Source organism: Nomascus leucogenys, chromosome 9 (assembly GCF_006542625.1).
Source record: "Nomascus leucogenys isolate Asia chromosome 9, Asia_NLE_v1, whole genome shotgun sequence".
NCBI lineage: Eukaryota > Metazoa > Chordata > Mammalia > Primates > Hylobatidae > Nomascus > Nomascus leucogenys.
In genome coordinates, this window is record NC_044389.1 from 59,070,682 (window position 1) to 59,094,330 (window position 23,649).

Consider the following 23,649-nt stretch of genomic DNA (forward strand, 5'->3'; position numbering starts at 1 on the left):
CCAGGGTCAGCTGGATGGTACTTGTCTGCTAGAAGTGAGTTGAGGCAGAAGAATCAACACAGGAGCTGGAAGGGCCTCTGGAAATCAGCTGGGGACTACAGACAGGTGTGCAGCCCTCGTTTTACAGAAGCTGTGAGACCAAGAGAGTTCCAAGACCTCCAGGAAAACATCTGCCTGCTAAAAGGCTTTTCCAACCTTTAGAAAGCTATTCATTTCCCCCTCTTTCCATCCTCTTTCTCTTGCTATCTCTTTATCGCTCCTCCTGCCTTCTTTCTTTCTTTCCTTCAGTAAACGTTTTTTGAAACGATGACGAGCAAAAAAGGCCTGATCCAGTCTATGGCGCGTTTCGGTGGGAAGATGAACACGCCTTCCCAGCAGAGTAAAACGTGATTACACCAAGGACCGCTTCCCTCTCCCTTCTCTCGGCCAGGTCCACGTCCCCAGGCGTCGGCCAAGGGGTTGGACCGCGCAGCGGGGCGTCAGAGTTGCCAGGCGCCCGGGGCAAATACTGGCAGCTTGTGGCTGTCCCGTGTCCTAGCGACGCGGCGGCGGCAGCGCACACACACCGCCCAAGCCCGGACGGTGGCCGCGGAGCTAGGGCCACCATGGAGGACTGCAGGCTGCGGCTCCGGCCGGGGACGTTGGCCCCGGTGCGCGAGGGCGTGAACCGCAGGTCTGGGTAAACGCTCAGCGCCGGGGCCGAGGGCGCATCCCAAGCGGGCCGCGCGGGGGCGCCTGGAGACCCCCGCTTGCTGGGGCGGGGGCGGGGGATTGTTCCACTGCCGCCGCGGGCTGAGCGAGAGGTCCCGCCTGCCTTCCTTCCTCAATGCTTCCTGTACGTACAACATAATACGCTGAGATAACCAACCCTCGGCGCTGCTCTTCGCAAAGGATTTTTCCTGCTGTCATCCTCACAACCCCCGCCTCCCGCGCCCCCAGGGATGTAGACTGATATCCCCATTTCTGGTGGGAAAATGATGGCCGCAGAGTCCGCTGCGGAGGCCAGTTTAGCCCAGGACTCTGAGCCCTCCTGCTAGCCACCCACCCTTCTCCGGCCTAGGCAACCAACTGTTCGCCAGATGCCCCGGGGCGCCTGGAGCCCTGTATCCGATGTTAGGTATCTGCTGCCCCTGGAGCCTTTGGTATCCAGATGGCGGCTGTGGCCAAGCGGAACCCAGGGTTGGGGGAGCGCCTGGGGTGCTAGGGAGGTCTGCTGACATTTTGTACGGTTGTGGTAACCTCAGAGCAGGAACAAGAAGGTTTTTGCCTTTGCTGACTCTTTGAGAATCTTTTGAGAATGGAATTCGTCTCTCTTGGAGACAGCACGATGTGGTGGTGAAGATTCCAAAGTCTAGAATCAGAAAGGCTTGAGTTGAAGGCTAGTTCTCCTCTTGTTTGCCTGGTGACCTTAGGCAAGTTGGTTGCTCCTTCTGGGCTCACTTTCCTAACTATAAAATGGGGCAATAACTTAGGAATCAACTTTCTAAGATTTTTGTGAGGATTAATGGAGATAGCACATGTAAACTTGTCACTGGCACATAGAATGTATTGTGTAAATGTTAGCAATTATTCATAGTTGTTTCTAGCAATTATTCATAGTTGTTTCTAGCAGTTATTCATAAGAGCTTCCTTGGGAAGCTTCTCCCCCCATTTAAAAACTTTGTTTTGAAATAACTGTAGGCTCACAAGAAGTTGCAGAAATAGTACAGAGGTCCCATGTACCCTTCCCCTAGCTGCTTAACAGTGGTACCATTTTGCATAACGATAGCACATTGCCAAACCAGGAAACGTCATTGGCAGAATATGCTAATTGAACTATAGACCTTACTTGGATTTTATGAGCTCTTACTTGCACTCAGGTGCGTGAGTTCTGTAACATTTGGTCATATGTATACATAAAGATACAAAACTGTTCCATCCCCACAAAGGAACGCTTAGTACTACCCCTTTACTGTCACTTCTTTTCCTACCCCAGCCTTGGCAATCACTAAGCTGCTCTCCATTTCTGTAAGTTAGTTCTTTTGAGAATGTTAGATAAATAGAATAATACAGTATGTAACTGTTTGAGACTGGCTCTTTTTCACTCATTATAAAGCCCCTGAGATCCATTCAAGTTGTGTGTATCAATAGTTCATTTTCGTTGCTGAGTCGTGTTCCTTGGTGTGGATGTACCAGTTTGTTTATCCATTCACCTGTTGAAGGATATTCAGGTTGTTTTGGACATTCCAGTTTTGGGGCCATTATGTAGAAAGCTGCTATCGACATTTGTATACAGAATTTTCTAAGAACATGTTTTTTCACTTCTTTAGGATACATGTCCAGTATCCTTTTGCAATTCTTAAAGAGGGAAATATCCATATATCATGTACTAGTGTCTGTGAAAACAGTAAATATTTAGAAAAATTGTTTTCAGTTTTATTTTATGGGCCAAGCGAGATTTTTCCTGAATCTAATGTAATGCAGAGTGGTAAGCTTATTAACTATGAGAGGCCATGTGGGGGAGAGGAAAGCCCTCTCTTTAAACTGGTTGCCTCACTCTCCTCTTGGAACTTAGTTTCCTTATTGAAAAGAGGAAAGTGGTAGCCAGGCATGGTAGCACATGCCTGTAGTCCCAGCTACTCAAGAGGCTGAGATGGAAGGATCACTTGAGTCTGAGAGGCAGAGGTTGCAGTGAGCCAAGATTACACCATTGCACTCCAGCCTGGGCAACAGGGTGGAACCGTGTCTCAAATTTAAAAAAAAAAAAGAAAAAGAAAGGAAAGCAATGAGGAAAGTGGCTCATGCCTGTAATCCCAACACTTTGGGAAGTGGAGGCAGGAGGATCACTTGAACCCGAAGTTTGAGACCAGCCTGGGCAACATAGCAAGACCCTGTCTCCTCTCTCTACAAAAACAATTAAAAAATTTAGCTAGGCATGGTGCTGCACACCTGTAGTCCCAACGACTTGGGGGACTGAGATTGGAGGATCCCTTGAGCCCAGGAGTTTGAGGCTGCAGTGAGCTATTGAGCTGTAATTGCCACTGCAGGCTAGCCTGAGCAACAGAGTGAGACCCTGTCTTGAAAAACAAACAAACAAACAAAAAAAAAAAGGAAAGAAAAAGAAAAGTGAAGAAAGTAGACTGGATTTCTTTTGGGATGTCTGCCAGTTCTAACATTCTATGAAGTTTCAGCTCACTGCCACGTACATTCCCCATTTTGAGTTATATGGCTGTACTTAAACAAAAATATTTGTTCTCAGATTTGATTTCATGAAGTGCTTGGATGCATGAGTTAGTTGTAAATGTGCATATAATGAACTTTGTAAAGACATTTAATATGGAGAGTTACTTACTAATAGGTAATGCTGAATGGGTCATCAATCTTATGATTAGATGTAATTTCAACATCTTTCTGCCATTTAGCTATTTAAGAGTGATCTGTTAAATGCAGAGAGTAACTTTTTGTTAAGTTCATCTTTTTGTGTCCTTTCATCTAGATCTTCACTGTACAGTTGGGTTAAGCCCTTAAAACAACACATACACATCTATGCAACAAGTAAGAAGTTTCTAGGACTCACTAGAAAAGAATTGGGATCAGGCTGGAATCTCTTAAAAACACTTTGTAGCAATGGGTGTAGCAAGGATTAGATTTGGTGTAAAAAGACATTATAGATAAAAGGGGTCTGACTTCTTTTTTTTTTTTTTTTGAGACAGAGTCTCGCTCTGTTGCCCAGGCTGGAGTGCAGTGGCGCAATCTCGGCTCACTGCAAGCTCCGCCTCCCGGGTTCACGCCATTCTCCTGCTTCAGCCTCTCCGAGTAGCTGGGACTACAGGCGCCCGCCACCATGCCCGGCTAATTTTTTTGTATTTTTAGTAGAGACGGGGTTTCACCGTGGTCTCGATCTCCTGACCTCGTGATCCGCCCGCCTTGGCCTCCCAAAGTGCTGGGATTACAAGCGTGAGCCACCGCGCCCGGCCTGATAAAAGGGGTCTGAAGGTGGAAGAGGCTTCAGGGAAGGACACGAAGACTCTAGAAATATCTGACTAAGGCACTGCAATATGTGAGGATAATGAGACGCTCAGATTCCAAGTCGTGGCTTTGGTGTTCGCTGGTTGTGTTAGGTTATTCAGGAGCTTGTTCTATTTTCCTTCCTGTTTGCCCATCTGTCTCTTCCATCTCATCTCTACGCCCTAACTACTCAATGCTAACAGGGGGCTGGTGGATAAGGAGGCTGAGTGAAGCAGCTGTATATATGGCGGTAGGGAGAGGTGGAGGTTGTGAATGAGAGAGCAGATGATTTGTCTCAAGTGGGCAACCAATATACCAATTGTGGCTCCTTGGAAAAGTAGACCCACTGTTCACAGATTTTGAAAAATCTGGCTTTTCAGGAGAAGCTACTTTTCCCGATTATTTATGTGAACATTTTTATTTATCAGAAACTCCAGTAGAGTGATTAAGCACCTTTTTCTGGAGCTGCCTACCTGGGTTAAACTCCCAGCTCTACCATTTATTAGCTGCGTGACCTTTGACAAGTGTTTTGTTTTTTAACTTCTTTGTGCTCAATTTCTTATCTGTAAATGGGAATAATACTCGTGCCTAATTCATAGGGTTGTTATGAGATTTAAATATGCTCGTATGTGTAAAGCACTTAGAACAGTGTCTGTTATATTGAAAATTCTCAATTTATGTTAGCTATTATGATTCTTATTAAAACACAAGGAGGACCAAATGACAGGTTTGTTGGCCCGATGTAGCCCACGGACAGCCATTTTGCAACCTTTGATCCCCTGAGTTTAGGGGGAACCCACAGAGATTATATGAAGAGCCAATGCCATTCAGCTGGTTAGGGGCTGAGTTGTCAGCGGGATCCAGGTTCTTCCCGCCCAACTGCACTCTGTCCCTTTTAGTGAAGAGAGAGGGTCCTTGGGAAAGGCAAGAACTTGAGTGTCCTTCACAAAGCGAAGGGAGAGATGAAATGTGGTGGCAGCAGTTGGAATAATGAATTAGATTTATATAGAGTGACATGGAAGGGTCTTTAAAATATAGTGCTGGGTAAACAAGAAGCAGAATAGTGCCATTTACGTAAATTAGGAGTGCATACACACAAAAGGATGCTTCAGAATTTCAAGGATGTGTACAAACAAAGGATATATTTCAAATCCACTAGGGCAGTTTTGCTTTTGCAAGGGAGACCAGTGAGAGTCGGATGTGGGGATAAAATAGATAAGAAAGCAAGAGAGGGGCCTTGTACAGAGCAGTGATTCTGTGCTATGAACTAGAAATATGATTAACTCCAGCTTCTCTAGTGAATCCCTCTTCCCCTACCCCCGACCCTAAAAGCTGGAGACCAGCCTTCTTACTACCTCCTTCTCCCGCCCAAGTCCTGTGGTTAATATGAACAGGCATGTGGTATTCTAGGTACAAAGAGAATCTATCTACCTTCCAGATGTTTCACAAAGCACAAGAACGGGCTGAAGTTCCCCACCTCTCTGCACAGCCGGCAGTTGGTATTTCTAAGAAAGGGGCTGGACGACTTCAGGAAGGGCTGCCCGCCTTGCACTGGTCTGGTGACTCAGGTCCCTGTGGAGGGTTTTCTGCCCCAGATTTATCACAGAGCTCCCCAACTGGCCCCAAAGAAGAGGAAGATCAAGCTGCTCAAGGAAGCAGACCTGCTTTCCAAGCTCTCGCCAGCCCAGCAGGCTCGGAAGGCATTCATGGAGGACTTGGAGGCCCACCTGACCCCACATCCCTTGGCGCTCTACCCGAATCTGGAAGAAGCTATGCCCATAGAGGTGATGTGTCCTAGGGTTTGTGGGAGGGGCTTCACTGGGGCCTTGTAAATAATTCTATCTAAATGTCTAGGAAGTCCCTATGAGAGGGTAACATATTTATAAGAGGAGCAATGAATGTCTCCCCCAGGGTGCGAGTTCTCGTGGGCCTCAGAGCAGCCTTCTGTCCTCTGTTCCCAAAAAACACAATGAGCAGCAACATGCACACTGCTCTCTTTGCTTCCTACGAAGCCCTTCAACTTACAAAGATGCCACAAACCAGAAACGTATGACTTCTATTCCCCATAATTTATACCCATCTACTGTACTTTGCGTTGTGACTTTTTGGGGGGAGGAAACAATGAGAGGGAATTGTCTAGTCTTATTTTTGTCACTTTAGCCAGGTATTAGGAGGTGCCCTTAAATATTTACTAATGGATGGAAAGAATGAGACTGGAAAGATCGTGGGGAAAATCCTCCTACTGGTCCAGACTAGGGCTGGACAGCAGCAGCTCTGTGATGTCACCAATGTCCCAGGCCTCTCCTGACTTTAGCTCTATATCCTTAGTATGCATCCCTTGTCTTTGTATCTCAAAGTGGCTTCCATGCTTCCAGGCATTGAGTCTGTATTTCAGACAAGAAGAGGGAAGGGACAAAGGTTAAAGAGTGCATGCCAGCTGACTCTGTCTTTTAATTAGGCAAATAATAGCTTTCCCAGTAAACATCTCTTTCGTCTGACTACTCCTAATTGCTAGGGAGTCTAGCAAATGGAGTTTCAGAGTTGGGCATTGAACCTGAGCAAAACCCAGGTTCTATTAGGTTTAAAGAGAAAAGGTAGAATGGACACTGGGCAGGGAGCTAGCAGTGACTGCAACTCCATCCGCATCCCTGCAGCCTGTATTCTACACAGAGAGCGAGACAATGATTCAGAAAGGCAAATCTCTGCTCAGAGCCTTCCAGTGTCCCCTTCTCTCTCAGAGAAAGCCAGAGTTCTTGCTGGGATCTGAAAGGCCTTGGCGTTCTGCTCCCCACTGTACCCCTGTTCTGCTCCCTCTCCAACTTCACCCCTGCTCCTGCCACTCCAACCACTCTGGCCTCCTGGCTGCTCCATCGACATTATGAGCATGTCCAATTCAGCTCTCTGTTCCGGTGCCTGGAACACTTGCTCCAGACAGCTGCTTGGCTTACTCCTTCACTCCCTTTAGATCGATGCTCAAATGTCTCCTGATTGGAGAGGCCTGTATAAAATAGCACTTCCCTTCCACCCTCACATCTACTCCTTACCGTGCTCTACTTTTCACTGTAGCACTTGCTGCCACTGAACTCCTCCCACAATGAAAGCTTATAAGGGCAGGGACTTTATTTGTATCTTTCACTGTGTACCGCCAATACCTGTCCTATGGCAGACACTCAATAAGTAATTTTGAATGAATGAATAAATAAATGATCAGTGGGAGAGAAGTCTACAGAAAGGACAGCTAGAATCGCTGATCAGTTAATTTCTCTCTGGGGCTTTCCTTCGCTGCCTCCTGCAGGCCAGAACTTCTGAGTCCATGACAAAGAGATTGTTTCCACACCTCAGATGGCACACGAGCATGGCTTGGGATCGTGGCGATGATTTCCATGTGTGACTTCTGCAAATAGGTGTGTTGGCTTCCTGCTGAAGCAGGATCTCTTATGGTGCTAAGGTGGCCATCAGAAGATCCAGGTTTAGGCCCTACCCACTTAGCAACCCCAGCAGAAAGAGAACACACCTTTTTGCATGATCCCAGAAAAATTCCATAGCCTAATTATCACGGATCCAACTTTGATCATGTGTCTATTCCAAAGTCAGTCACTGTGGTTCTGATTGTTTGGTCTGCCTTAGGAGTGAGGATGGGGTCAGGCTAATTCAGACCATGCAGGTTGAGAGTGGAGAGAGAGGTGGTTCTCCAAGGAAAAATCCAGATATTCATGAGAGGGAAAGTAGATAGTGGGCAGTCAAAAACCACAGAAATCCTTTAAAGGCGCTTCACTCAGTGGGGTGTTTGGGGACAGGGGTAGGCCCAGAGACATATTCCATTCTAGAGGAAGTAGAACTTTAGTAAGAGGCTGTGTACCCAGTGTCCAGGTGATGGGAGGTTTATCCAAGTGGTGCTGATTATAATCCCAAAAGACATAGTCCCAAACATCATAATCGTGAATGTTGAGATCCCCAAAGTCTAAAATCCCACAAATCACAATCCTGAAAGATTAAATTCCTGAGTGTTGAAATCCTGAAAGCCAAATTCTGGGGAAGGGATTAGTGTTTTTGGTTGTATGCAGGATAGTTGCATCATGGTAGGTGGACCTTTTACCTTGCTATTGTCCTTATTTGGAAATTAAATATGGTTTAAGGAGATGAGTATGAGTGCCAACCTGACAAGAGGTGGACTTGTGGACTTAATTTTAGGTGTCAGTTTGACTGGATTAAGGAATTCCCAGAAACATGGTAAAGTGTTATTTTGGATGTGTCTGTGAGGATGTCCCCAGAGGAGATTAGTATGTGAGTCTGAGTGGAGCAGGTCGGGAAGATCTGCCCTCAGTGTTTCAGTGCTTCAGAGATCATAGAGTAAGTGAAAATGCAGGTGAAAAATACAAGAGATCTCCTCTGCCAAATTATTCAATTGTGTACAATTTATGCCTCTTCACATATAACACCGTGGTTGCCTTTGAGCATGTGACACCCTTTGTCAGAGAATTAAAAGAATTTGACAAGCTCAGCAACCTTCTGAACCAGACATTTGCTGATATTGAGATTCCTCCAGTGTTATAACTACATAAAATGGTGAACTATTCTTGGTTAAAGATTTGACTGTCAAGAAAGATAGACTTCTTGTATTTACCACTAAATCTAACGTAGAAAAACTAGTGCATGTTTTGCTTTGGCTGTTGGATGGCACTTTCAAGACCGTCCCCACTTTTTAAAATCAACGATATACAATTCATGCCCCTGTTGGATCTGGAAATTCTAAAACTTATCTACTTCTTTATATATTAATGACTGGAAACAAATAAAGTATTTTATAATCACTTATTTGAAGATTTGGTGGACTATGCAGAAGAAAATGGATTTCTTGGAACTCCCAAACCAAAATGACAGGTTTGGAATTAAGCGTAATCAAAGCTTCTAAAAGTGAACCTGAAAGAGTTATCAATAAATTTTTTTTCATGTAGTCTAACACATGTGGCAGAAATTCAGATGAATGGATTGGCCATGTGATTTGGCAATGACGGAAACTTGAGTTTAAAAATGAATCATTTCATGATCCTACACCCAAAAAACCTTGAAGATTCATCCAAAAGACTCCTAGACCTGATAAACGACTTCAGTAAAGTTTCAGGATACGAAATTAATGTTCAAAAATCAGTTGTGTCTCTATACACTATCAATGCTGAAGCTGAGAACCAAATCAAGAACTCAATATCATTTACAATTGCCACAAAAAACTAAAATACCTAGGAATACATTTAATGAAGGAAGTGAAAGACCTCCACAAGGGGGACTACAAAACACTGATGAAAGAAATCATAAATGATGCTAATAAATAGAAAAACATTCCATGTTCATGTAAAGGAAGAATCAATATTGTTAAAATGACCATGCTATCCAAAGCAATCTACAGATTCAATGCCATTCCTATAAAATTACCAACATAATTTTTCAAATAATTAGAAAAAACAATTTTAAAATTCATACAGAATCAAAAAAAGTGTCTGATTAGCCAAAGTAATCCTAAGCAAAAAGAACAAAGCTGGGGTCATCATGTTACCCAACTTCAAACTATACTGCAAGGCTACAGTAACCAAAACAGCATAGTATGGGTACAAAAATATGCCCATAGATTAATGGAACAGAATAGAGAACCCAGAAATAAAGCCACACACCTACAACCAGCTGATATTTGACAAACTTGACAAAAATAAACAATGGAAAAAGGGCACCCTATTCAATAAATGGTGCTGGGAAAACTGGCTAGCTATATGCAGAAGAGTGAAACTGTGTCCCCATCTCTCACCATATACAAAAATTAACTCAAGATGGACTAAAGACTTAAATGTAAGACCTGAAACTATACAAATTCTAGAAGAAAACCTACAAAAAACTCTTCCAGACATTGGCTGAGGCAAAGAATTTATGACTAAGACCTCAAAAGCAAATGCAACGAAAACAAAAATAGACAAATGAAAATTAAGCTAAAGAACTTTGAAAAAAAAAAACTGCAAAAGAAACTATCAACAAAATAAACAGACAGCCTGCAGAATGGGAGAAACTATTTGCAAACTATACATGGGACAAAGGACTAATGTCTAGAATTTATAAGGAACTTAAACAATTCAACAAGAAAAAAACAATTCCATTAAAAAGTAGGCAAAACCGTGAAGTCTCCCCAGGAGGTTAAGGCTGCAGTGATTGCATTATTGTACTTCAGCCTGGGTGACAGAGTGTGAGACCCTGTCTCAAAAAAAAAAAAGTGTACAAAGGGCATGAACAGTCACTTCTCAAAAGAAGACATACAAGCAGCCAACAAACATGAAGAAATGCTCAACATCACTAATCATCAGAGAAAAGCCGATTAAAACCACAATGAGATACCAGATACCATCTCATATCAGTCAGAATAGCTATTATTGAAATAAAAAAAAACAGATATTGGCAAGGATGCAGAGAAAAGAGGATGCTTATACACTGTTGATGAGACTGTAAGTTAGCTAAACCTCTATGGAAAACAAGATGGAGATTTCTCAAAGAACTAAAAATAGAACTACCATTCAACCCAGCAATTTCACTACTGGGTATCTACCCAAAGGAAAAGAAATTGTTTTATCAAAAAGACACCTTCACTTATATGTTTATCACAACACTATCACAATAGCAAAGTCATGAAATCAACCTAAGTGTCCATCAATGATGGATTGGGTAAAGATAATGTGGTATGTATATACCATGAAATACTATGCAGCCATAAAAAGAATGAAATCATGTCTATTGTAGCGACATGAATGGAACTGGAGGCCATTATCCTAAGTGAAATAACTCAGAATCAGAAAATCAAATACCATGTGTTCTCACTTATAAGTGGGAGCTTAACAATGGGTATACATGGTCATAAAGATGGAGATAATAGACACTGGGGCCTCCGAAAAGGGGGGTTAGGAGGGTGTTGAGGATTAAAAAACTACCTATGGGGTACTATGTTCACTATTTGGGTGATGCGTTCACTAGAAATCCAAACCCCAGTATTACACAACATACTCATGTAACACACCTGCACATGTACCCCCTGAATCTACAATAAAAAATTAAAAGATAAAATAAAAAGTTTTTTTAAAGGAAAAAAATAAACATGAAAAAAAGTGTCATTTTTTTGCATTAGCATTCCTTACAGCTGCTGAAATTCCAGGAGCTTTTAATAAATTAAAGCTGCATCTACCTGAAAAGATCAGTGATACTACTGACTAGTTCAAAAATAATTATAGGATAAGTAAGATAAGAAGATGGTGTTGCTATTGGATCACCAGTATTGTTTCTGCCAACTTTGGGGTCTGTATATGAGTATATGTGGAATGGATTTCCCTGTACCCAGAACAACATAGAAGTATGGCACAGAAGAGGGGAAAATGTAATAGGGAATACTCATGTGAGTGTATATTGAATCACAGAAGAATTTTAAAAAGAGCAGTGCATGTAGAAAATGAATATGAACGTATTCTCTAAGGAGAGCCCTAAAAGAAAAAAAGCAACTATTTACTATGATGCAAGACTTCAAAATATAGTTAACGATCATAAATGTCTGCCAGTTCTTATGGAATACCTCTGTGTAATTGCCCATAATCTATCTCTCTTATACATTTTTTAACATGTTGAATTTTCTTCTTAGCTTTTTTTTAGTGCCCCCTACACTATTTTAAATTGTAAGTGCTATTTTTTACAATTCACTATGTTATGTGTTTCATCTTTGCATCATTTCTAATGCTGGAGATATACATTGTGTAAAGACTTTTATAGAGCTCTAATTCATTTCTTGCATTTTTTTGGCAAATTTGACTTCATGAAAATGCGTTGTCACAACACTAACTTTGTGTGTAAGCATTGTCGATTTACATAAAAACATTGAAACTTCATCAATGAATGAAGAGATGTCCTTTTTTGTTCATCTGTATTTGTGAAAGATAACATTTCTTGATATCTTGGTTCTTTGGGTAACTGCACATAGAGTGGTGTCCCATCATTATTGTTTTTTGTTTGTTTTTTTGAGACAGGTTCTCATTCTGTCGCCTAAGTTGGAGTGTAGTGGTGCAATTATAGTTCACTGTTACCTCAAACTCCTGGGCTCAAGGGATCCTCTCACCTTAGCCTCCAAGTATCTAGGACTACAGGAGCGCACCACCACGCCTGGCTAATTTAAAAAAATTTTTTTAATAGAGACAGAGGTCTTGCTATGTTGCCCAGGCTGGTCTCAAACTCCTGGCCTCATGCCATCTTCCTGCATAAGTTTCCCAAAGCACTGAGATTATATGCCTTAAGCACTGTGCCTGGCCCCATCATGCTTTTTGATTGATTTCGTCAAAAGGCTTAGGTTGTACATCAGTGTGTTTCAGATGACTGAAATTATAAAGCAGAGTGCACACAATTGCCAAACATCATGGTATACGTTTATACATACCACTTTTTGAGCTATTTCTTTATGAATATGGTTTCCCTGCTCATATTATACCCATTGACTTTTGCTAGTATACCTGTTTATGCTTGCAAAAATAAATATATTTTTTATTGCCTAATTCATTGTGTAAAATGGCTGATGAAGTGTTCTCTCATTTTTACTTTCTCAAATAAATCTCCATTTAAAAATGTAAGTGCCTTTAAAATACTTTTTTTTACAATTTTTTTTCAGAATTATAGTTTTGGGATTTTAATTTTGGGGATTGTGATTTTGAGGATTTTAGACTTTAGGGATTATGATCTTTCAGGATTTTAACATTTGGGATTATGTCTTTTGGGATATGGTCCAAATCTATCCACAGCACCCAGCATAATACTTGGCACAGAAGTTGGTGAACAGCACTGATGGACTGAAAAGGAAAAGTGAAGGGCAAGTTGGTCTGTTTTGTTGTAGAATGGGGACTCCCTTCTTCAGCACGTTTTTCTTTTCCTCTAAGACTATTTTCTGTTTGCAGCTCTTATTAAAGGTGCTGGAAGTGCTCGATCCTGACCGGAAGCTGGAGGACACATGGGCTTATTGTCAGGACACCAGGAAAGGAATGAAGGAACCCACAAAGCTTTTTAAAAAATGTTCTACCCAAGTCTACCTGGGACCGTGAGTATTGTTCTTAACCCTTCGATCATTGCTGTCACCTGATGAAACATTCTAGGAATTACCTTCTTAAAGCTTTTCATCTTTAGAATATTTCTAATGAAGCAAATGTAACTAAGTTCCCAAGGAAGAGGGAAAGGAGTCCTAGGTACCGCTCTAAATAGTGCTTATTTCTTCAATGGATGTGATTTATCCCGCAACGATGCAGACACAGGTGTCTATAAGGAAATTCCAGAGATAGTCCCTCCCTATGCTTGAGGGGTAGAAACAGTGAAGGTTAGAAAATCCTTGAGTTTGAGGCAGCTTCTAAGGCTTTCCAATTTCCTTTAATTCAAAAGTGCTCAGCATGCCAAAGCACCATACTTTTGGGGTATCATCCTTTGTGCCCCAAGAAATGTTAAGGCTGGAGGGCAGTGAAGAGATCACAACTCACTGCAGCCTTGAGTTCTGGACTCAAATGATCCTCCTGCCTCAGCCTCCTGAGCAGCTGGGACTTCAGGTATGTACCACCATGCCTGACCTAAGCCTTTTTTCTGAGTATGGGTCTACTGCTTGGAGTTTCCACTCATCTTTTTTGCATGAATAATACCTGTAATACTACCTTCATTGATCCTTCTCAAAGCATTAAGCTTAACGAAAGCACATCCCTTTTGTAACACATTCTTGATTCCCCAGTCAATATTATATTTAATTAAATAACATAAATGCAGTGATACGTATACTGGACACAAATAGATTTGGGATACACATGTTTTTTTGTTTGTTTTTGAGACAGAGTTTCGCTCTGTCGCCCAGGCTGGAGAGCAATGGCACAATCTTGGCTCACTGCAACCTCTACCTCCTGGGTTCCAGCGATTTTTATGCCTCAGCTTTCCAAGTAACTGGGACCATAGGTGCCCACCGCCACACCTGGCTAATCTTTGTATTTTTGGTAGAGACGAAGTTTCGCCATGTTGGCCAGCCTAGTCTTGAACTTCTGGCCTCAAGTGATCTGCCCACCTCTGCCTTCCAAAGTGTGGAGATTACAGGCATGAGCCACTGGGCCGGGCCTACGTTTGACTTTTGAAATTAAAGACCTCACTGATGGGTGCTGAAGAGTATGGTGAACCAGAGAGCAGCCTATCCACAGTACCCAGACACTTAGAGGGCTGTGGACTGTGGTCAGTGTGTTTGGTGGGAGCCATGTAGAGCTTTGTTGGTCACACACATTACCTACATGGAGGTGGATTTAGAGAGAATCTACTGCATTACATTATATATATTTTTTAGGGTAAGACACAAGGTGAGAGGAACTCTACTTTTAGGACATTTCTGGCTCTTCAGTCCACCTCCTGGTAAATGTAGGAAGGGTAACTGGGCATGCTTGTCTCAGTTCTGCCTTTCTTCCATGAGGAGCAAGATGGCCCATGGGAAGCACAATTTCTCCTTGCTTCCACATTCTAGAGGGGAGGACTGTCCTGGTCCAGCCCTGCAGGGGACTGGGTGGAAGGGTCTGCCAATTTCTGGGTGTCAGTTAGCAAGTCCTCTTGGACCTAAAGCCATGTCGTCTATCATGGCTGCTGTTGGCAGTGAAGGGGATATTTTGGCTATTGTCTTTGCTCTCTGTATTATTTTTCAAGTTGCTCAGAACTTGGGTGGGGGAGCAAGAGGAGTGTTATATGTAGGGATCTGTGATATAATAAATATATTTGGTCTTTGTCCCCAGTTACTGACACAGGGCTCCTAAAAGCCTTGGGATTTCGTGAGTGACAGGAATGCTTTTTATTATTCATAAGGAGCCCCTTTTAGTCACTGGTGAGTTTATGCTAATGAGGCGCTCAGGTTGGGGCCCCTAGATTGTCTTAGAATGTGGCTGGTCACCAGAAAGACCAAGTGATTAGAGGGTTAGAATGTTCAGTCCCACTCAGTGTGACCTCTCAGAGGGGACAGAGAGGGGCGTGGCTGGAGATTAAAAATTGTTTAACACATATATTTGATGAACCTCCAGGTTGATGAACACATCCAGGTGCTGGCAGGATGCAAACGACACCAACTCCCCCTCACCAGATAATCTGTCCTTTCCTTTAGAGCAAAATTTTTTGAAAGAGGCATTCATACTCACTTCGTCTTTTTCTCTGCAAACAGCAATCAGGCTCTTATCTACACCACTCCACTGAACCTGACCTTAGTCAAGGTCACCATTGACCTCTATGTTACTAAATCAGCTCTCAGGGATCACCATACTTGATGTGTACATAGTAGCAACTGATGTAATTGATCATGTCCTCTTTCTCATAACACTTTCTTTACTTGGCTTCTGGAACATCCCTTTTTCATGGACCTCTCCGTAGTCATCTTTTACTGGCCGCTCTTTACCTTTTAGCCTTGAAGTACTTTGGTCTTTGACATCTTTTCAGCACATTTACTCACAACCAAGTGACATCCTCTGGTCCATCTATATATGGTTAATTCAGTATTTGTCCTTGGATGTATAGTTGGCATCTCAGACTAGACAAACCCAAAACTGAACTCTTGTTTTCTCCCCCAAACTTATTCCTCCTTCTGCCTTCCCCAGTTCAGTAAATAGGAACCCCATCTTTCCAGTTTTTTTCTGTAACAATAGTTGCAATCTGCCAGCAAATGGTAATGGCTTTACTTTCGAAATGTATCCAGAATCTCACCTTCTCCACTACTGCCAGTCTATTCCAAGATTCCATCACCTCTTGCCTGGATTGTTGCAATAGCTTACTAACTGGTCTCATGGCCTCCACCCAAGCTCCCCTCTCTCAAGTCTATTTGTCACACAGTAGCTGACATAATCTTTTTAAAAACGTAAGTCAAGTCGTGTCATTCCCGTGCTTGAGATTCTCCAATTGCTTATTTTTCTGAGTAAAATCCAAAGTCCTTACAACTGCCTTCAAAGTACTATATGATTAGGTCCCTGTCATCTCTCAAGCCTCATCCTCTGCTATTCTACTCTTTAATTACTCCTCTCCACGGGACTTTGTGTTCTTTGCTCAGGACACTCCCAGCTCAGGCCTTTGCACATGCCATTCTTTTCTGTCTGTTATCTGCATGACTTGACATTTACATGGTTTGACTCCTTTCTTCTTTTGGGTCTTTGATCAAATATTACTTTAATAGAGACAACTTCTCTGTATAAATAAAATGCTCCCTACCATCACTCTCCATCCCTCCTGTCCTATTTTACTTTCTCTATATCACTTATAATCACCTGGCATATGTTTGTTTTCTATGTATCTCTCCTATTCAATTGTATACTCTATGAGGACAGGGCTTAACTTTATTTACAGTTCAATTCTAATGCCTGGCACATAGTCGGTGCTTACTGAGTATTTGTTGAATGAATGGATGGATAAATTAATATGAGTGTCATGAATAAAAGGTACAGGGGCTATGAATAAAGAGTAGGTTCAGGAGACAGCTTGTGGAGATGCCTCCCTGAGGAAGGCACATGTATGTTGAGATATGAAAGGGATAAGGAAATGGTGACAGCATTGCAGTCAGATGCAACAGCTCAAGCAAAGGCCCAATGGCTGGAGGGAGCAGCATGAATTCACAGAACTGAGAGAAGGCCACATTGGGTGGAGCTCAGAGAGTAAAAAAGGGTGATGGGTCCCAAAGAACCGGGAGAGCCAGGCCGTGCAGAGCCTTGGAGGTTGTGTCAAGATTGAAGTCTTTATTGGAGGAATAGCAAGAGGCTATTGAACACAAAAGCTTGTTCGTGAATATCCATAGCAGCATCGTCCTTAACAGGCATAAAGTGGCAACAGCCCAAATGTCCATCACCTGGATATGTTTGTGAATGGATAAACAAAAAGTGGTCTATGTAGACAATGGAATATTGGCCATAAAAAGGAATAAACTACTAATACATGCTACAACATGGATGAGCCTTGAAAACATTATGCTAATTAAGAGAAGCCAGACACAAAAGACTGCATATTGCATGGTTCCATTCAGATGAAATATCCAGAATAGGCAAATCTACAGAGACAGAAAAGTAGGTTAGTTGTTTCCAGGAGAGAGGGAAGTGGGGAAATAGTGAGTGATTATTAATGGCTACGGGGTTTCTTTCCGGGTAATAAAAATGTTCTGGAATAAGATAGTGGTGGTGGTTGCACAACTTTGTGAATATATAAAGGGTACTCTCATACACTTTTGAAGTGGTAAATTTTATGAATTTCATGGTGGATGAACTATATCTCAATTTTTATAAAGAAGCTATTGATGGTGATGAAGGGTGGCTGCATTTGATATGTCCAGAGTTACATTTTGAAATGACTGCTTGGGCTGCAGTGTAGGGAATGGATTGGGGGTTGGAGACTGGGGGAGCCATAGGAGTTGATGATGCAGAGACACTAGCATTTTGCAGCAGTCCAGAGAAGGAGACAGTTACAATCTGCCAGACTTTAACTGAGCTGGATTTTAAGAATGATAGAGAAGTCAAGGATGACTCCTACTTGTCAAGGTTGCCTGAGGTTTTGGTAGGCTTCAAGCACAGTAATTTGGGCTTTTACCCAGTACATGTTTTAATAAATGGTACTCAAAATTTCAAAAAATCAACTTATAATGGTAAAATGCTACATAAGTTTTAATTATTATAACTAATCGTGATATACTTGTCTTTATGATATTGATAATGAGAATGTGCTCTTTGAAAAATTAAAATATAATTTGTATGTGAGCTTGCAAGAGACTTTTAGAAATACTTGCTTTATGATTTCCTTTTGCCTCCAGAACTGTTTGAAATCCATTTGGATTTATTGTGTCTCATATTGTAATTCTTTAATGATCTTACTATCTTTAGTTCCAAGAAGACTTCTGTGTCAAATGCAGGCCAGTGGCTTTATGAAGAAAAGCCACATAAAATGGATTTGCTCCATGAAAATGGTCCTTGTCCTGGTCTTCATGAAAATGTATACAAAGCAGTTCATGACTTCTGCAACTGGCTTACTACTTTTGTAAGTTAGTGGTAATACTTAAACCTATTTTAAATGTCGAGCTCAAAGTTGCTTTTATTAAAAAACAGTATTGGATAAAATCTAAGTCAAATCCTCATAGTCATAAAGGAATCATTTTCTTCTATCATGTATAAATAGAAATATTTCTGGTAGGTGAAATTTCTGGAAAGTTTGCAAACTTGTGGCTAATTTGAATGTTTATGTTTACATCTCACATCATTGCAGTTGTTTTATATTTTTATTTTCCATTTTAATGTCAGGACTTTCTTTTCTCTCTTTCACTCCTTCAACTCATTTTTCTCAGATTTATCTAGAAGTACTCTGGCAGGTACTCCTTGATTATAATCGTCACACAAAAATGTTCTAACGTGCCAGGCGCGGTGGCTCATGCCTGTAATCCCAGCACTTTGGGAGACGGAAGTGGGTGGATCGCTTGAGCTCAGGAGTTCAAGAGCAGCCTGGGCAATATGGCAAAACCTTGTCTCTTATATTTTTGTAAAAAATATAAAAATTAGGCCAGGTAAAGTGGCTCATGCCTGTAATCCTAGCACTTTGGGAGGCCAAGGTGGGCAGATCACGAGGTCAGGAGTTCGAGATCAGCCTGACCAACATGGTGAAGCCCTGTCTCTACTAAAAATATAAAAAAATTAGCCGGGTGTGGTGGCACGCACCTGTAATCCCAGCTACTCAGGAGATTGAGGCAGGAGAATTGCTTGAACCCAGAGGCAGAGGTTGCAGTGAGTGGAGATTATGCCACTGTACTCCAGCCTGGGTGACAGGGAGAGACTCCGTCTTAAAAAAATAAAAATAAATAAATAAATAAAAACTAGCTGGGCATGATGGTGTGCCCTTCCCATGCAGGAGGCTGAGGTGGGAGGATTGCTTGAGCCTGGGAAATCGAGGCTGCAGTGAGCTGTCATCATGCCACTGCGCTCCAGCATGGGCAACAAAGCAAGACCCTGTCTCCAAAAAAAAAAAAATCTGACATAAAGAGACTTTTGACTCAGTTATCAAGGTCTTCCCTTGTGCTTCTTCCAAGAACCTATATAGTTGCCTATTCCCGTTCCTGAGTCTCTGTAGTTGTCTAAATACCTGATGCTTTTCTTGGATTTAAGGTCTTTAGGATTTGCATTCCATGCCCCCACCCCATCTTTTGAGTGTTACTTTTAGTCAGTGTATTTTTTTAGTACTTTTAAACATCAAGCTACTTACTTCATTGGCAAATGACTTAAGTATAATTCAGATTGGTTTAAGAGAGAAAAGGGAAGCATCCAGATATAGTAGGAACTTCAGGCACAGCTGGATCCAGGTGCTGAAATATTTTTAGATGTTATTCCTATCTCTTGGCTGTGCAACTTGGACTTCATTCTCAATCAATATTTCCCCAAGAAATGGCAAAAGTAGCCACTAAAATTTCCAAGCTTAAATCCTACCAGCGAGCAACCTAAGTGTGAAGACAGCAATGCTTTTCCATTAGGGAAAAGTCCAGGGATTACTCCCACTGGACTAACTTGGGGCACATGCTTTTGCTTGAATTAACCATTATGATTAAGGAGATGGAATATGCTTATTGGCTAGGGCATGACACACACCTAACCCTGAAGCCAAGAGTGGGGGTGTCCAGCCCAGCTGCAACAGAGTGAGAGTGAGGGACAGAGACTCCTTAGAGGGTAATTGGAGCGGGGATGCTGGATGAAGCAGACGACACCACTATGCCTAGTATCCAAACCACTGCTTGTCCATAATCTGTTCACATTGGATTGCCTGATTTCCAGCGTCCACTTCTCCCATTCCTGCTGCTGGAGGCGATTCCTTCTCAAGGCAGGAAACTTAAGGAAGCTTAGAATAAAAGTTTAGCTTCTCTGGTAACTGCCTTTAGTTTCAGACCCTGTGACCAAGCTCCCATCTTTACTGACATCCCACAAGCTGAGTCCCTGTCTCATCACCCTGTGGGATTTTCTTCACAGCACTAGCTTGTGCTTTTCCTTCCATGCTGTTTATTTATTTTTCACCTCATTGATTCTGCTTGCTTTATTTCTGCTTCATTATTACTTTAGCCTCGTTTTGCCTGTACTTGTCCCTTTATGTCCCTGACTCTGTTTCATGACTCCTGTCTATAAATTTTACTCCAACCACAATGCCAGCTGCTGGCGACTTCATTCTCTCTGTGTTTTCCAGTTTCTGTTCTCCACTGTGAGATTCTATTGAGTCTAAGATCTTTTAGCCTTGAGCCATATCATAGGTAAACGCTCAGCATACAGATTAGCTGCTCTTAATGTGCCCATCTCTACTCCCACCAGCTGTAGCTGAGGGAAGGAAATGGTGAAGGTTGTTCTGTGTACAGAATGCGGCTGACTAAAACCGCCTCCTTCAGCAGGAGCTGTGAACCTGGCAGCTTCCCTTATACAGAGTGGCAGAGAAAACACTGCCATATCTACACAAGTCTGGAAAATACTTCTAGAGATGCCACCACTATAAAGTGCTGGAGAAGTTTGCTATGGATCAAACTGAATTTCCCTCAGGCTCATGATTTCCCTCACTGCTTCTTGCAAAGTCCTAAGCTGTCTCTTAATGACAAAGCCCTCCAAACCCCAAACACTTCTTGTCTTCAATGAATGCTGACTGAGCATTTTCTACCTCTCCCCAAACTACCTCTTTCCTCAGCAATGGCCAACTACCTCCCTTAGATTAAAGAAGGAAGCAAAGAGCATTTCACCGATTGCCCTCAATTCATGCAATGTGATATTCTTCCAGGGAATTTCGGACATTGATGAAGAGTTCATCTTGAAACAGTTTGACATTGACTATGAGACCAAACCAAGCCACGATGCGCTCCACACGATGAAGCTAAATCAGGTTCCTCTGGAGCTAAAGCGTAGTGTGGGGCTCAGTAAACTGCAGGAGCCAGAGTTCTTCCAGAAACTAGGCTATGAGAGGAAACTACAGAAACCACAGGTAATTGCAGAAGGGGACCAGACCGAAAAGCAAAGAAAATTAAGTTGTATTGAAGTCTTAAAGTTCTTGAATTCTGGTGTGTCATGGGTACTGGTTTTTTAAAGTAGAATTCTGGAATTTTTTTCCTGATTAATATTTGTTAAATAAATGCATGTTTAATACCTATAACAAAGTCAGTTATACAAATGAGGCATGTCATTTGGGATTATTTTTAATACCTGAATAGTCATTTTCAGAGATAATTTGTTAGGTGTTTTATGTGTTGAAATACTAAAAGTCAGTAGAAATATACATGAATGGTTGTTATTGCAAGAGCAAAATGCTGCAATTAATTATTGTGAATGCTGTTAATATTATGTCCAAAGAATTCTTGAATTTTTGCTGGAGTCTTATTGACCACAAACCATCATTCTTGACCACATGCTTGCCTAATGATTAGCAAGCTTCCTCAGCACCAAGTTTCTGTAAAGATGGAAGAACAAGGTAACATGAAGGAGAAATAACATGCCATGTTCCAAAGGGAAGTACTGTGGGCCCCTAAAGTACTATATACTTTTCTACACAGTGTGTCACTGCAAATATATATACACAAGTCAAGTTATGTGAGTCAACAACAGATTTAAGTGCCTAAGTTGGAGGGGAGAGGCCTTCCCTGAAAATGAAAAACAATATTTTATCTCTAATTGTCTTCTGCCTTTTACACATAATCTTTGATATTATACTTCAATATTTGGGACATATCAATTTTGTCCTTTACAGTTGAACACATTTGTCAACCTATTTTGACACACATTATGTTTCTATCCTTGACTCCATTGCATAAGGTTTATGAAAAATATGCATTTCATCATGAATATCAGCACTTTTATTTTTCCATTCTCCTTTCATCTTTCTAAAAGGTAAAATGCAAAATGGTATTAGACCGGCAAATTATGTCCATCACACCTGAGGCCTGAACCACTGCTTGTCCTGATTCTGGGCTGAATAAAATTGCTCAATTCCCTGTATTTAGAAATAGTTATGCAAACACTGCTTTATAAACCATGGAAGTTATTGCCAAAGTTGAGCTTTTGACTGGCAAATGGAGGGTCACTATACAAAAGTTGAAAATATATTTCCACATAATATCTTTTTTCTTCTGACTAGAAGATCTGTTTTTTTTTTCTCTCTTTTTTTATTATTATACTTTAGGTTTTAGGGTACATGTGCACAATGTGCAGGTTTGTTACATATGTATCCATGTGCCATGTTATTTTGCTGCACCCATTAACTCGTCATTTAGCATTAGGTATATCTCCTAATGCTGTCCCTCCCCCTCCCCCCACCCCACAACAGTCCCCGGAGTGTGATGTTCCCCTTCCTGTGTCCATGAGTTCTCATTGTTCAATTCCCACCTATGAGTGAGAACATGCGGTGTTTGGTTTTTTGTCCTTGCGATAGTTTACTGAGAATGATGTTTTCCAGTTTCATCCATGTCCCTACAAAGGATATGAACTCATCATTTTTTATGGCTGCATAGTATTCCATGGTGTATATGTGCCACATTTTCTTAATCCAGTCTATCGTTGTTGGACATTTGGGTTGGTTCCAAGTCTTTGCTATTGTGAATAGTGCTGCAATAAACATACATATGCATGTGTCTTTATAGCAGCATGATTTATAGTCCTTTGGGTATATACCCAGTAATGGGATGTCTGGGTCAAATGGCATTTCTAGTTCTAGATCCCTGAGGAATCACCACACTGACTTCCACAATGGTTGAACTAGTTTACAGTCCCACCAACAGTGTAAAAGTGTTCCTATTTCTCCACATCCTCTCCAGCACCTGTTGTTTCCTGACTTTTGAATGATGGCCATTCTAACTGGTGTGAGATGCTATCTCATTGTGGTTTTGATTTGCATTTCTCTGATGGCCAGTGATGATGAGCATTTTTGCATGTGTTTTTTGGCTGCATAAATGTAGAAGACCTCTTTTAACATTTCTTCCAGTGTGGATCTGCTGGTGATGAATTCTTTCAGCTTTGGTATGTCTGAAGATAACTTGTTCTGCCTCATTTAAAAAGATTCAGTAGTTGCCTGTCATCTGTTATCTATAGGGGTTATGTTCCAAGGTCCTCTGGTGGATGCTGAAACTTTGGATAGTACTAACTCCTATATATACTGTGTTTTTTGATATGATAACAGGCGGTTACTCAGTGACTAAGGGTGGGTAGTGTGTACAGCGTGGATACTCTGGACAAAGAGATGATCATATCCCTGGAGGAATGGAACAAGGATAGCTTGAGATTTCATCATGCTACTGAGAATGGCACAAGATTTAATAATTATGAGTTGTTTATTTCTAGACTTTTCCATTTAATACTTCAGACCATGGTTGACCACAGGTAAATGAAAATGCAGAGAGCAAAAACATGGATAAGGGGGAATTTTGTATTTTGTGGGAAAAGAATTCTAGTTCAAAGTTAATTCACAGTTTTAAAAATTTCACTAAAGGTATTGCCTTCCTGTCTTCTTGGTTGTACTGTTTCTAGGAGAAATCTTACATCATCCTTATCTTTTTTTTTTTTGGTATGTGCTTTTTCCTTGGATGCTTTTAATGTTTTCTCTTTGTCACTGGTTTTGAGCATTTTGATTATCATAAACCTTGGT

At 41.6% G+C, this 23,649-nt stretch overlaps 1 protein-coding gene across 1 annotated transcript in view; it reads left to right on the plus strand.

The window, feature by feature from the left end:
• Window positions 1–559: 559 nt before the first annotated feature.
• LOC100600701 (protein FAM47E) overlaps window positions 560–23,649 on the plus strand; it is a 28,211-nt gene continuing 5,121 nt past the window's right edge. The window contains exons 1-5 of the mRNA XM_030819018.1: window positions 560–673; window positions 5,426–5,771; window positions 12,945–13,084; window positions 17,892–18,045; window positions 20,800–21,000. Coding sequence (XP_030674878.1) covers window positions 606–673; window positions 5,426–5,771; window positions 12,945–13,084; window positions 17,892–18,045; window positions 20,800–21,000 — 909 coding nt within the window. The 5' untranslated portion in view covers window positions 560–605. The remainder of the gene's footprint in view (window positions 674–5,425; window positions 5,772–12,944; window positions 13,085–17,891; window positions 18,046–20,799; window positions 21,001–23,649) is intronic.